General features: G+C 36.1%; 1 protein-coding gene across 2 annotated transcripts in view; it reads left to right on the forward strand.

Annotated features, from left to right (window-relative positions):
- Window positions 1-15,394, forward strand: part of LOC131161888 (uncharacterized aarF domain-containing protein kinase At1g71810, chloroplastic) — a 137,547-nt gene that overhangs the window by 71,143 nt on the left and 51,010 nt on the right. For both annotated transcript variants that reach the window (XR_009138640.1, XM_058117903.1), the window contains exons 11-13: window positions 1,587-1,701; window positions 1,793-1,842; window positions 2,008-2,086. Coding sequence is in view for 1 of the 2 variants with exons in the window: in XM_058117903.1 (XP_057973886.1) it covers window positions 1,587-1,701; window positions 1,793-1,842; window positions 2,008-2,086 (244 nt within the window). In the remaining variant the exon portion in view is untranslated. The remainder of the gene's footprint in view (window positions 1-1,586; window positions 1,702-1,792; window positions 1,843-2,007; window positions 2,087-15,394) is intronic.

Genomic DNA, 15,394 nt, shown 5'->3' on the forward strand with positions numbered 1-15,394 from the left:
CCCGTAGCATATCCTCAGTGACCATTTTGTTTTGCTTTGTTTTTCTTTTTTGTTTTTGACCGTGTGGGGGGGGGGGGGGGGTGGGTGGGGGGGCTGAGGTAAGAATCTACCACATGATTAGGATGTTTGTTTTAGTGGAGAATATTGTAAAAACTGTTGATTGTTATGGTCTATCAGTGCTTAATGATGTAATGATCTTAGAGGACAAGTGGGCTGGGCTGTAAGACTACTGGAGTTGAATGGATTGGATTGGATCAATTAATACATCTTGTTACTTGCCTTCTGAACTTGGAAAAAACAATTAAGTAAGAAGCTGTAGTGAGGAACATGGTTTGATTTGCAAGTTGGAGATGAATGGCAACATTACTAGAAAGAAACCAAATGTGACAATGACAACCTTGTGCATGGATGCTGGTGGCTGCAAGTCAACAGTAAGAATATCAAATGGTTTTATCTGTTGTGTCAATCCTGACTGGGCTTCCGTGATATTAGAAGCTTTGACTGGATCATGGTTGCAGGATCTCTAATCACAGACTGCTGGATGTGATTGATGTTCCTGCTGTGAATGGAGCCATTGAATTGAGAGGGTTGGGGAATGTTGATGGCAATGAGGTTGGTTTTGATTTGGGGTTTTCTGTGAGACTGGGAATTCTGATTTTTGGGTTGAATCAGTGGCCAAGGGAACCTCAGCAGCAAAGATGGAGATGATGGTTCTGTGGCAGTGTAGATGGCAATGGCAGCTCACATACCAAGATGGTATGCACAACAGATGTCTAATGCACAAAGGGGTAAACCTTAAAATATTCAATTCCCAAATTTACTTCCAAAGTTATTAAAACTCCATATACATAGTTAAACCCTACAATCTACTATCCAAAATTAAAATAATTTTTCTATTCTAAAAAAAGTACGTAGCTGAAATTAAAAACGAAATAAGATTAAACTTTTCATAAATTCTTTAAATGATCTGTAGGCATCTTAGCTGAGCCGCCTCTCCATGAAGAACTATTTCTGCCATCAATTTGCGTTTAAAGTTTAATTATATTATTTTACTACTTTCTTTGTAAGAGGGAGTTTTTTGAGACTTGAAAGCAGGTTTTAAGTGATTGCTAGCAATTGTGTATCATGAATAGCACACCGTAGCAACTTGATTGTGAATTACACTTTGATCATAAGTCATGGATATAGGTTTCAAATGCTCATCAATTTGAGGGGAAGTGTAAAGCATCGAGTTTCTATGGTGTATTGTGATGCTTTGTATAATTTCGTATTATCTGAGAAATTCATGATTAAATTATATTAAATTTAAAGAATATTAAGATAATCTCCTAATATTTAGTTCCTATTTAAAAAATCTCTAAATATTCCAATAATCTTATGATGTAGTAATACCCTTTTTGGTTTTTGATTGATATAATTTCCTCTTTCTTTGACTATTTTTCTTTTGACAAATAAAAGTTAAAATGAATAAACTTAAGGCAATAAATGCCTGCTAATCCAAAGTGTCATTGATTTCTTTGATTGCCTCTCTTTGAAATTTGAATATACATCATGCTGCACTAATTTATAATATTTCTCACAACCAGATTTTGGTATGATGGGTGAATTTAAACAAGAACTTCGTGACGGATTTATTGAAGCTTGTCTCCATCTCATAAACCGTGATTTTGATGCTTTGGCCAAGGATTTTGTTACTTTGGGGTATCATGATTGTCTTATCCTTCAATTATTGAAGAATTTATTCTCATTTATGACGGTATGTGGATGGCTGATTTACTTGTAAACACTACAGGCTACTACCACCAACTGTAGAGGAGAAGGCTGTTACAAAAGCATTAACAGGTTTATGTCCATATCTACCTGAACTTAGCATTGCTAACACTTGTTTTTTTTTTTATTAGGATAGGACGTTTCTTTCTGTAAAAATATGCCTCCTTGGATTCTATTTGGAAGGGCTATATGTATTAATTGGTTCCACCATTACTGACATGCATTGTTTGTCTGTAGGTGTCTTCCAAAGTGCTGTTGCCAGAGGAGTACGCAATATAAGCTTTGGAGATCTTTTAGGAAATTTAGGAAGCACCATGTAAGATTTTCTGAGACCATATTTATTTATGCTATTATGGCTTTTTGAGCCCATCTATCTTGCAGATTAACCCATTGTTTCCTAGATTTGGAATGATGAAATTACAGGGATAGATAAATTTGACTGAGAAGCTTCATATTCTGTCTGGGAGTACATAATTAATTTAGGATTCTTGAATTTTAGTAAATGGTGCAACATAATTTTATTGGTCTGCCTTTTAAAAAGGTGCCATTGATCCCTCATTTATTATTCAACCTCTTCTAATAGGAATATAGTTAGGGCTGTGGAAGATGTTCTTGTTTTGCTCAAATGTACTATTGCCACTTCAGTCCAACTGCAAATACAAAACTGCTTTCATCAGTTCAGTAGTGGCAAGATACGCAATTATTGTGTATGTGCATGTAAGTTTGATAACTACTGCAATTATTGTCTATGTGCATGTAAGTTAGATAACTACTGGTGCAGATATGTCTGCTTCACACTGCTCACTGAAGGGTTCTGATTATTGACAACCTTTTGGTCACCAGTTATGTTCGGAGAATCCATAATTCCATGTAGTCTTTTCATTCACAAGATCTACTATTAATGTGTTGCAATAGGGTTGAGGACGAGCCCATTTCTCTGTCTGAGTCATTCACTTAAAGACGTTGCTTACAAACTCCTCAAAGAATCTATGCAATATGTAACGGTATGAGTGGTTTGAACTGCTATAATTTTTTGATCTGCTAAAGCTTCCCCTCACCACATCTCCCTTCGGCATCTCTTTTTTTTGCCTATCTCAGAAGCCTTATTTATGTTTTAGGGAAAATTTTCCTCTGGTACATGTCAACTTGCTATTCTGATCCGTGCTTATCTAGGATTTCCTTGTCTATTTGCTGCAGTTATTCTATGGCTATTTCATCAGATCTATCACTATGAAGATCTGGACAAGTCATCTGTGATTGCCAAATGCCAATGAATTTATCTGCTTGATCAGATTTTCATTTTTCTGCTCGTATTGTGTAGAATTGAAATCTCATTGGAGGATATGGTTGAGGAAGAAGCGGTTAAAGTTATTCATGTAGAATTAGAATATACATAAAGAATCAGATACATTCTTGGCTGGTGAATGCAGTGATTCTTACTCCATTTGTCTGAAATTCTTGTCCAGAATGTGATCGAGATTGCATGACAAAAGGAGATGATGAATTGTAAAATAAATTCCCTTATTCTCATAGCAATTGATAGATGTGAGATAGCTTAAGAAAGTCTAGGCTTTCATAGTGGTGTCTTCATCTTCAGAAAGCATGACAGGTATAATTCTCTTCCTCAAAAGTCTTTCCTGCAGCTGCTGGTGTGGTTTCTAGAGGGATTGGCAGAGATTTGTCTGTGATAAGAAGCCTAAAGCTGACTAGAAACTTAATATATATATATATATATTAAAATTTTTGTGGCCTGTGCATGGGGAAGAATTTAACTTAGGCCTGTGGACAACATTCCTTACGAAGAACAGAATCAAGAGAATCAATGAATGGGCATTTCTTTTTCATGTTCATTAAAAGTGCATTTTATTAATTAAAGATTGCTTTGCTGTTGGCTTGAGGAAATTGCTTCCATAATGGGACCATATATGGAGCAGTTGGAATGTTATCCTTTGGTAGTGGTTTTTGCCGTAGTATTTTTTGCTGGGTTGCAGTCTCCAGGAGGTGTTGCCATTCATAATCCTTGCCATGTATGCCATTTAGTGCATATATCTTTTTGAAAAGTGTTAGGAGGAAATATATTATTTTAGTAATTTGGTTGTGTGGGTGGGGGTATTCTTGTCCTTCAATATTTTTATTCGCATTAGAGGCAGATCTGGAGCTGCATGTAAGAGCTCCAGGAAAAAATGCTGATTTTTTCTTTTCCCCTTCATATCTTCTCTTCATCTCTAACCGTGAGTTCTGTATTTTTCTCTTTGGTTCTTCAATTTATTTCAGAATTACAACATGGTGTCAGAGCAGTTTCTCTGAATGTGAGTAATCTGACCTATAGTACAGCCCTCTCTTCCTCTCCAGTCTCCATTTCTTTTCCTCCCTTGTCAACCCTTAAAGCAGATTTTTTTTTAGGGTGGTTTAGGGTTTTCTTTTCTCCTCTCACTTGTGAGTCACTCTTGTGAGTGTTGTGTGGCTCGTGGTAGTTCGCTTATGTAAAGACTGCACCCTACTGTTTCTTGCAGACTGCTGTTGCCGTTCTGATGTTTTCACTGACTGCTGGTCCAGTTGTGATGCTGTTATGATGCTCTAGCATCTCTTTTCATGCTTGCCTATGCTTCTGGCTGCTGCCAGTTTGGTTTTGGAGTCTCCACACTGCTGTTTTAAGTGCCTGGGGTGTTTCATTGTGGTCTGCCTTGTCCTGTGTGGTCAAAAGTGTGGTCTTCTCTGCCTGTGTGCTCAATGCCAGCTTCGACAGGATTAGTGAGAGTTTTATACCTATGATTCACCCTAGGATACTGTAACTTCAGTTTTGTGGTTGTAGTTGAAGTTCTGGAACTTTTAATATTTGGAAAATTGCTGTTCTGTGGCTGTGAGTGCTGTTCTGTGCCTGATTTTGCAGAGTTTCTTGTGTTATTCATTTCCTGTGTGCTGATTGTAGCATGGAGGAGGTGTTTTGATCGCCTATACAGAGAGAGCTTCAGCTGATACTGTTAATGCACAGATGACAGCCATCAAACTAGATAGATCCGCCAACTACCTATTGTGGTCTCAGGTAGTGTGTCTGCATATTAATGCGAAAGGGAAGTTCAAGTATGTTTTGTGATCTCCTCCAGCTCTGGACTCCTAGGATTATGAAGATTGGATGAAAGAGAATGACATATTGCTGGTGTGGTTGTTGAATAGCATGGATCCATAAACTGCTGCTATCGCAGTGTTCATTGAACAGGCAAGGCTGTGTGGAATGATCTTTGTGAAAGCTTCTTCCAATATTAAAATCAAATTCGTGTTCGACTTATATGAGAAGTTTTTCAAATATGACCAAGAAGGTTGGTCCATTAGCGAGTACTATAGCATTTTAAGGGAGGAACTCAACATCTATCAACTAGTTCGCTCTGACATTAAGATGTTTAAGAGGCAAAGGGAAGAATTTTTGGTTGCCAAGTTTTTGTGTGGGTTGAATCTTGAGCTTTGACCCATTCGTGATCAGATTCTTGCTAGTGAATCCATACCATCCATGAATGAAGCATAAGCTAGAATCCAATGTACCACCAAAGACTGTTGTCAATCTTCTTCTCAAGCGTCTCTTGTGATAGTTTAGCCACGGTTAGCACTACCTCCAACCGTGGTAAGGGAAGTGTTGGAAGATGAGGATTGGGTTCGGAAAGTAGTCGTGGCAAAGATAGTGTATCAGGACAGGGAGTTTGTCATGGCAATAACCGCATTTGCACACATTGTGGTAAGGAAAACCATACTATGAATCGTTGTTGAGATCTCCTTGGAAACCAACTTTGGCCAATAAGCCTTGTTGGCCTAACATGGCTTTCGAATCTTGTTTTGATGATAAAAAATAAATGTTAATTTAACATATTGTGTTTAAGTGATGATATTTCAGGAAAGCTTGAATGACAAAGTTCAAAAGGATCAAAGAAATGAAAGTTCAAGATCACAAGGACCATAAAGCCGTACTCCATCAACACAGTGATTAAAAGAAAGCTCAAGAGGACCAGGATGTTCAAAACATATGGAAGCCTAAAGATGACTCAAGCTCAAGTCTAAGAGGATTCAAAGCAAAGACATATATGAAGACTTCGAGCTTTGAGTGTTTAAGTCTTTAAGATAACTTATGTAAGTACTTCATACTAAATATCATTTTGAAATTCTTTGAAGCTCATTAGGGGTTAAAATGGACTTAAAGACCTTATTTTAAAACCCCGGAAAATGTTTTTTAAAAGTAACAAAGCAAGATGGCTAAGAGGTTTGAAATTAAATTGAAAAAACAGTGTTTATAACTGTTTAGGTGACTGAAGTTTAAACTTCATGCGCCTAAAGAATTTCCTGAACAGATTCTGAAGAGGCAGTGTAGGCCCAAGCGCCTGACCCTTGCAACCTCAGGCGCCTGACCCTGTTTCAAGCAGAAAATTACATTGTGTTCTGAAACCTCAGGCGACTGACCCCAAGACCTCAGGCGCCTGACCACTGTTAACGACTATATTTTTTAAAAGTTTTAAAGTTTAAATTTATATTGCTTGTGCCCTAAACTTCGTATAAACTTGGGAAACACTCCAAGTAATTTGGGCAACACGAGTTAAACTCTTTTTGGGTCTATAAATGCATGATTTCTTGAATCAAATCATTACCATGCATTGAAAATCTGTTTTCAAGCCACTTTGTTCTTTCTCTCTCAAAGCTTTCTTGCTCACACTTTCATACAGAGAATTGCTGAGATATTCTGAGTTGCTGATCAAACTTCTTTGAGCTCAAACCTCTGATTTACTGATTCACATCAAGAGAAGAATTTCGGTGAATTAATTCTTGAGCTTCAATTCAATTTCTTTTGATATTTGTTTTGAAGTATATTAGCTGAGCTTTATTTTGTACTAACTTGCTCTATCTGAGAGCATCTCTTGTACAAAAGAAATCTTTTCTTGTTTCCTTGTTTCTTTGACGGTTCAGGTCATTGCATCGTTGTACTAAGCGTGTGGCATCGCTTGGAGAGGGGGCTCCACCCTAAAGGAGGGATTGTAAGCAGTTTGTTCTACCCGCAAAGGAATGTTTTAGTGGAATCGTTAGGTGGTCTTGCCTAAGGCAAGGACGTAGGCTGGGTATAAGCCGAACCTCATAAAAATCTCGGTCTCACTCTTATACTTTACTCTTTAAATTTCAGCATATATAAATTGTGTTTCTAAAGTGTAGGTTGCTGAAAATTGAGATTGAGAAAAACTTTTAATTTAATAGAATAAGTTGATTAATCTTTTGCAGAAACCTTAAAGGGAGTATGTTGATTAATCGTTTTCGGAAATCTTGGTTAAAAGAGGAAGCACCAATATTCATTCATACAGGGCTTTAATTAAAACTCTAAACTGAGTTTTTGCAAACGCTGAAATAAGGAAGTGCTGTAGCGCTCACAATTGGTTAAGTATCTTGTGTTGTTGATTGATTGTTATTGTTAAAGGTATTTGGTTTATGATTGATATTGAGTGTGGATTGTGGTTGGTTTAATTGAGCATTTAAAATCAAAACATTCTTGTGTGTTTGCTAAGTATACAAAAGATTGTGAATTTGTAAAAAGGCTTAAAAGAATTTTATAAACCCAATTCACCCCCCCTCTTGGGACTACACCTTAACTTTCAAGCCTTTTGCCGAGGGTGATCCCACCATTGAAACTTCAAGTGCACTTGTCCACTCCATTGGGCTGTAGAGTACATCATCTATTGTGTCCTGAGAGGAGTATAGCAATCTTGTCTTCATGTTTCAACAACACCAAACTCAGTCTTCTACATCTAATGCTACTTTAGCCCATTTAAGTACAACTAGGCTTCACCTTGGGTTATTGATTGTGGTGCATCCTCCCATGTGACATGTAGTCCTAATTTATTTGAGCCCTTAAAACCAACTACTTTACACTATAAAATTAGTTTTGCCGATTGTTCGGTTACACCATTTTCTGACTGTGGCAATACTCTTGTTTCTTTCTATGCTTCTTTCCTCTATATTATATGTGCCAAAATTTCCCTTAAACCTATTATTAGTTAGTCAATTAACTAAATCTCATACTTGTTCTGTGACCTTTCCTTCTAATTTGTTATTTAGGATCTCCAAATGAAGAAAAGGATTGGTGGAGGGCGAGAGAAGGATATTTTGTACTATTTTGATGGTGGTAGTTGTAGATCCTGTTCTTGTCATAGCACTTCCTCAATTTCTACTCATGGCGTTTTTCTTGATCAATGGCATGCTCATTTGGATCATCCATCTCTTCAAAAGCTACAACAAGTTTTTCCCATGTTCAATTATGTTTCACGTTTTGAAGTTTTGGCGTGTTAGTTAGGAAAGCATGTTAGGACATCTTTTTCATCTATAATCGAGTCTCGTGGTGAATGATTTTTTCTCTGATTCATTCATATATTTGGGGTCCATGCAAAGTCTAAAATTTTATTGGTTATCAATATTTTGTGTCCTTTGTGGATGATTTTTTGCACATGACCTAGATCTGTTTGTTAAAAAATAGGTAAATTTTTGAATGTATTTACTCAATTTTACCATAAATAAAAGCTCAATTTGGCATTGGTATTCAAATTTCTTGAGCTGATAATGCACTTGACTTTGTTTAAAATGAGTTTCAACCTTTTGTTATTCATCAAACATCATGTATATATACACCCCCCCCCCCCCTTCCAGCAAAAAAAAAAAAAAAAAAGAGTTGCTGAAAGAAAAAATAGACATTTACTTGAAATAGCACAATCTTTACTCCTTTATATGCATATTCCTATAACCTTTTGGACTGATGCTCTTCTGACAACCTATTATGTACTCAATAGGATGCTCTGTAGTGTTCTAAAGGACAAACTCCCTTCACCATTCTTTACCTAGAAACATCCATGATCTTTATTTTGCCTCGAGTTTTTGGGTGCACATATTTTGTTCATGTTCCACACTAGTTAGGACAAGTTCTCCCCTTGTGCTATAAAATGTGTCTTTTTTGTCTGCTCGAGATCCCAATAGGGTTATAGATGTTATGATCCCCACACTTGTAGGAAATATGTTAGTGTAGATGTTACTTTTTTTTTTCAAGGGAACACCTTATTTCTATTGTAGAAACCTAATTTTGGGTGCTCGAGATCCCAATAGGGTTTTAGATGTTATGATCCCCACACTCGTACGAAATATTTTAGTGTAGATGTTACGTTTTTTAAGGGAACACCTTATCTCATATTCAGTTGCACGATTTCATGAGTTTTGGTATGCATAAATGATTTAAGTTGTAAAACCCCTTTATTTGCATGTTAATGTTGATATTTTCATGTTAGTCTTCATATGGAGATAAAGATTCAACTTTTATGATGCATGCTGAGCTAAATTTTTGGTTTTTAAAACTAGTCCTTTAGAGCTTGCTTTAGTTGCTTGTGCATGGACGATTCCAAATAGGGGTGAGAATGTAAAGGGATCCAAGCTTAGGGTTTCTTGAGTCCATGCATGTTTGAAGATGGACCTAGGTTGGAGAGGGTCAAAAACAACTAGAAACAGTGGAAGAAAAAGAGAGAAAAGAGAGGGATAGAGCAAGAAAGAGAAGAGATAGAAATATAGGGGAAGAGAGAGATTTGAGGTTGTTTTTACGTGTGTATCTAGTTTGGGGTATCCTAGAGGGTGTAACTGTGGCTAGAGGAGCTTAACCATGGAGTTCGAAGGCCCAAATCACTATTGGAAGCATGAAAGTCATGGCTGTCGCATTATTGTTGGTGACGACCAGTCTAGTGTTAGGGGCTAGAATCTAGAATCCTTTTGTTTGTTTTCTAGGTTCCATTAGGGTTGTTAGAGGATGATAAGTTGAATGGTGGTAAGAAGACGTCTTGTTGACGTCGAAGATGGCTGGAAAAGGCCTCCATAGTCATAGGGTTCTGGCATCTCTCGGCCAAGTCACCAGTGAAGACGATCGGAAAAGCGAAATGCACACATTTAAAATATGTAGCGGACAAGTTGATCTATCCATGTAGATGGGTTGATTGGTCTTTTTTTAAAGAAGATTATTTAATTATTTAATTTTTATTTAAATCTATTTAATGGTTCAAAAATTAAGAAAAAGTATCTTTCCATTTCAAAATACTTTGAAAACATAAGGGAGGGTTAGGAAAAAAATCCTTTTTATTTTAGAACTTTTTTTTTTAGTTTATTTCGCTTATTTATTATTTATTTTGTATTTTGTTTAATTTAACTTTATTTTATTCAAAAATGGTTTTCTTTTAAACTTTTAGTTGGCTTGCTGCATTAAATTTTCAAGGGATTTATTTCTAAGGTTTGATTTTTTTTTTCTTAGGTTTTTTTATCCTTTGTTAGAATATGTTATTGAATTTTCTTGTATTTTCTTCTATTTTTGGTTGTTATAAATTGATAAAAATATTTGAAAATTGCAATAAATTCCCATAAAATACCAAAAAATTCTAGTGTGTTTACCATCTTTTTATTCGAGTATTAGGAGTTTTTTAGGTGAAGAACTTAACTCTAGGATGAGTTTGATGAGTAAAAAGGACAGAAGAGGAGGTTTTTGAATATAGAGATGCTAGAATTTTTAGGGTTTTGGGGTTGTCACTAGAGTTTTGATTAGGGTCTTCTAGGTCCCATTAAGTGGTAAATGAAAAAGGGAAACTCTTTTAAAGGCAAGGGGAAAATGAAGAAAGTTTCTATGTACATAAAGTAAAAATGTTTCGTTGCGCATTAAATGCCAAATTTGCTACTCTAACTTGGAAAATTGGTCTTTTGAAGATTAGGTAGGTAAGATTAGTAGATATGTGGTTGCCTGTAGTGGATTTTGTGAATGTTAATTGAGATTTGCTTCCTTGAAGTAGCAACACTTTTCTTTTCTAATATCTTTTACTATGGTAACTCTAGGTGCATGCTTTGTTGCTTATTGGTATATTCTTTTATATAAATCTTTAATGAATCCGATGACTGACCTCAAGGTGATGTCTTGTGCTTACCTTTAAGGATCTCGAGGTGAGGGTAATTGTCATCTCATGCGGGGTTGACTTAATATCTAATGAAGGGTAAAACTACATCAAAGCACATTTACATGATAAAATTCATCCCACGACATATCTGAAGGTGGTGTTTTGTGCATACTTTTGAGCAGTGATTTGAAAGGCGTAATTAAGGCGCGCCTTGAGGCTTTTTTGGCCTAAAATGCACCAAGGCGTAAATGAAAAAGTGTAAATCCATAGAGGCGTATGCCTTAGGCGAGAAGGTGTACGCATCAGGCAAAAAAAGTTGCCTTTTTCCGCTCAGATTCAAGGCGTACGCACTGAAACCCTATCCTCCCTCTCTCTCCCGCGAAGCTTCTTCTCCTCTGCTCTCTCGATGAAGCCTCTGTTCTCAATTCGAAGCCATGATGAAGCCTCTGTTCTCTCAACGATTCCTCGGGACGAACCTTCAGATCTCTCGACGAAGCCTCTAGCCTTCTCCGACGAGTTGACGAAGCCTCTGTAGCTTTCCTCTAGCTCCTTCTCTCTCTCCGAGGACTCGATGAAGCTTTTGTAGCTTTCCTCTAGCGCCTTCTCCCTCTTTGATGATTCCTACAAGCTGTCGTGGGCCCTTCAATTTGATCTGCCTCTGTTTATTTTGTTTTATATTCTTAGAAATTAGTAGATGACTTTAATTTGACTTTTTTTTTTTATTCTTTTTGATGATGCTTTAATTTGACTTTTTTTTATTCTTTTGGTAATGTGGCTCATGTTTATTTTTTACATGTATTATTTGTGTTTGTTATCTAAAATTGGCTTATATGATATTTAAAAATTATATTTTTATTTTTTTCTCCATTTTTCTAAAATTTTTCTCATTTTTTTACTATATATAAATTGATTTTATTTATTAATTATTTTAAAAAATAAAGTCTCAAAATGCTTACACCTCAATTTCTTAAGGCTTACACCTCGCCTCAAGGAGGATAAAATGGCTCGCCTTATGCCTTCGCCTTTTAAAACATTGCTTTTGAGGATCTTGAGGTGAGGGTAATCGTTGTATTGTGCGGGTTTATTCAATATATTAAAGGTTGGTAAATGCCAAAATAAAAGAATTAAAGTCTTGACGAGTTTAATTTAAAGGTAACCATAAGCTAATTAGGTTTCATATGTAGCGTGGGTGTGTACGGGTGCTAGTACCTTCCCTTCACATGACCGCACTCCTGGACATGGCTCTGGTGTGTAGAACCATTGACTATTGGTTCCTTGGACCCTACGCTAGCTAGTTGACCAATTAATCAGTAGTAAATCATTAGGTATTCTAACCTCGCTTAGAATAAAGTAGGTTAGTGGCGACTTTGTTGATAGATTTTTGACCTACATCTCATTCCCTGAATACCAATTCCACATTCGATTTTTCCATTTGTGTCGAGGCGGTTTGAAGATTCACCTTGGTTAAGCTGAGCCTTTAGAACATGTTGACATCTCTAGTGTAGAATCCTCCTTGGATGAGTCTATTTTGAGTTCAATGTTTTATGATCCACCTTTGTGTGTTGATCCTCTTGTTTCTACTATTACCGTTCTCTAGAAATCTTACTCTTCCAAGTCCAACTATTAATGACCAACAATTAAGGGTTTATAAATGATGGAAGGTAAGCACAAACATCACTACCATCGTACAACGACCTCTCCTACCTATCACTTTTCTAACTTTCGATTTGGGAATCCATCCCAATGTGACTTGGATTTTCCCTTGCTCAGGGAAAAGGTACTGGAACATGTACTCAGCAGTCCTTAGTTGCTTATCATATTGCCCATTATGTTTTAGCTCCTCACTTTTCTAGTCCAATGCGTTCTTTTGAATTTTCTATTTCTTCTATTTCTATCCCTTCATCACATGTTGAACCACTACTAACCCTAGGTGGAAGCATGCAATGGATGTAGAAATGGATGCCTTGATCACTCGAGGGATATGGGATTTGGTCAATCTTCCTATTGGTATGGAGTTGGTGAGGTGTCTTTGGGTCTACACCATCAAATATCTTCCTGATGGTTCTATTGAACGGCTTAAGGCTTGATTGGTTTATTGATTCTTTTGAGACATGCCCTCCTATTGTTTCATTGAATTCTGTTTTTTATCAATATTATTAGTTGATTTTGATTGGCCTTTATCTTGGATGTGAAAAATGCCTTTTTGTATGGAGATTTGTAGGAAGAGGGTATACATGGAGCAACGTCCAAGGTATGTTGGTCCCCCCCGGGGGGAGAGGGGGGGGGGGGATGGTAAAGCATGTAGGTTGCGTAAGGTTGACATATCCTTTGCAGTGAGGGTGGCGAGTCGATTTATGGAAAATCCCAACAACCATATTGTGATGTTGTTTGTGGGTTTTTGCATTATTTGAAAGGATCTCTTGGCGAAGGTTTGATATATAAATGTAATAAAAATTATTAGACTCTAAGATACTCTGATGTAGATTGGGCTAGCTCTTTTGATAATCGAAGGTGTACTACTACATAATGTACATTTTTGGGAGGTAATCTTGTTAGGCATATCAAGAAACAAACTACTGTAGCAAGATCTAGTGCTAAAGTAGAATATCGAGCTATGACTCATATTGTGAGTGAGCTTATGTGGTTGAAGTTTTTCGTGTCAGATATGGGATTTTTGGTGATGAAGCCAACAAATATGTTTTTTGATAACCAAGCTGCCATTCATATCTCTAGGAATCTAGTATTTCATGAGAGGAAAAGAAGGTTCATTACTTATGAACTTCTAAGCGTTGAGAGAACTTTTACCTTGAAAGGACGTAAGTAGTTGTCATTTTGTAAGGGATTTCGTGTTGAAGAAGGTAGTGAAGACTTTGTTTGTGAAGTTTGTGCCTTAACTAAGTGATTTTTTCACAAAGCCTTTATTTAAGCCCGCTTGTCTAATGGTTCTAACAAGCTGAGGTTAGGTGATATTTATACACCTCCAGCTTGAGGGAGAGTGTTAGAAGGAAATATGTTATTTTAGTAATTAGGCTGTGTGAGTTGGGGTGTTTTTGTCCTCAAATCTTTTTATACTTACTAGTAAATTGTGTGCATTGCATGTGATTGCGTTGAATGATTTTATGTTAATATTTTTAATAATTTTTAATAAATTTTAGATATGTTTTTCAAACAATTTAACAATATTTTTATCATAATTTAGTTTGCAAATATTTAATTATAAATACTAAAAACTATTTATAAAATTTTATATTTTGTTTAAAACTATAAAATACATAGTCAAGAGATACTATTATGACACCTCATTAGATATATAGGTAAGAAAAATATTTAAAGCTATGTTATGATAAGAATCCTATAATTAGGATGGCCTAACATGACTTTCAAATCTTATTTTGATGATAACAAATAAAAGTAAATTTAACATGTGGTTTAAGTGATTATGTTTCAGGAAACCAAGTCTATTAAGTTCAAAAGTTCAAGTATTAAGAGTCCAAGATCACAAGTGATTATTAAAAGCTCATACTCCAACAACAAGTGATCAAAAGGAAGCTTAAAGGTTCAAATATAGACAAATCTTATGGAAGCTCAAAGGATATTGAAGTTCAGGACAAGAAGGACTCAAAGCAAAGATATACATGAAGACTTCAAGTTTTTAAAAAGTTTTAAAGTCTTAAGGAAGTCTTGTGTAAGTATTTCATTTAAATATCAAAATGAATGCTTTGAAGCTCGTTAGGGTTATTGATGGACTTAGAGACCTTATTTTGACAATTGTGAAAAATGTCTTTGAAAAGTCTTAAAATAAGTTGGCAAGAGTTTTTGGAAACAAGCTTCAAAAACGATGTTTTTAACTGTTCAGACGACTAACAATTTTTTGCTGAATTAAATTTGGAAGACAGTATAGGATCAGGCGACTGACCTTGTTCTGACCTTGAAAATACGTTGAATTTCAAAGATCAGGTGACTGACCCCGATGGGTTCAAGTGACTAACCTTCGTAACGGCTACTTTTAAAACAGCTTTTTAAAGTTTCCAAATTGAGTTGCTTGTGCCCCAAACTTTATAAAAACTTGGGAAACACTCCAATTAACTTGGGCAACACGGATTTATGAATTTTTAGCTCTGTAAATACATGATTTCTCAAATCAAATTGAAAACCAAGAATTGAAAATCTGATTTTAAGCCTATATTGCTTATGCTATCTCAAAGCCTTCTTGCACACATCTACTCGCTGAGATTTTCTGAGGATTACTGAGTTATTGTTCGTCGATCTCTGAGCAAAACTTCTGAATTTTGAATCAATCAAAAGAAAGAATCCCGGTGATATACTCTTTGAGCTTCAATTCTATTCTTCATTGACATTTACATTGAAGTAGTGATTAGCTATGCTATATTTTGTACAAATCTGCTCTATTTGAGAGTAATTCTTGTACGCAAGAAATTGTTCTTGTTTTCTTGACGGTTCAAGGTTGTTGAATCGTTGTATCAAGCGTGGGGTATCGTTTGGAGAGGTGTATTCTAGTCTATTGAAGGAGGGATTGCAAGGTTGCTCCTACCCATAAAGGAGTGTTATAATGGAATACTTAGGCAGTGTTGCGAGGACATAGGCGGGTATAGCTAAACCTCGTAAAAACTCTGTCTCACTCTCTTTCCCTAAAGTCTCTTTAATTTTCAGAACATATATAACTGCATGGTTGT

The sequence above is a fragment of the Malania oleifera genome, chromosome 8, assembly GCF_029873635.1.
Source record: "Malania oleifera isolate guangnan ecotype guangnan chromosome 8, ASM2987363v1, whole genome shotgun sequence".
Lineage (NCBI taxonomy): Eukaryota > Viridiplantae > Streptophyta > Magnoliopsida > Santalales > Ximeniaceae > Malania > Malania oleifera.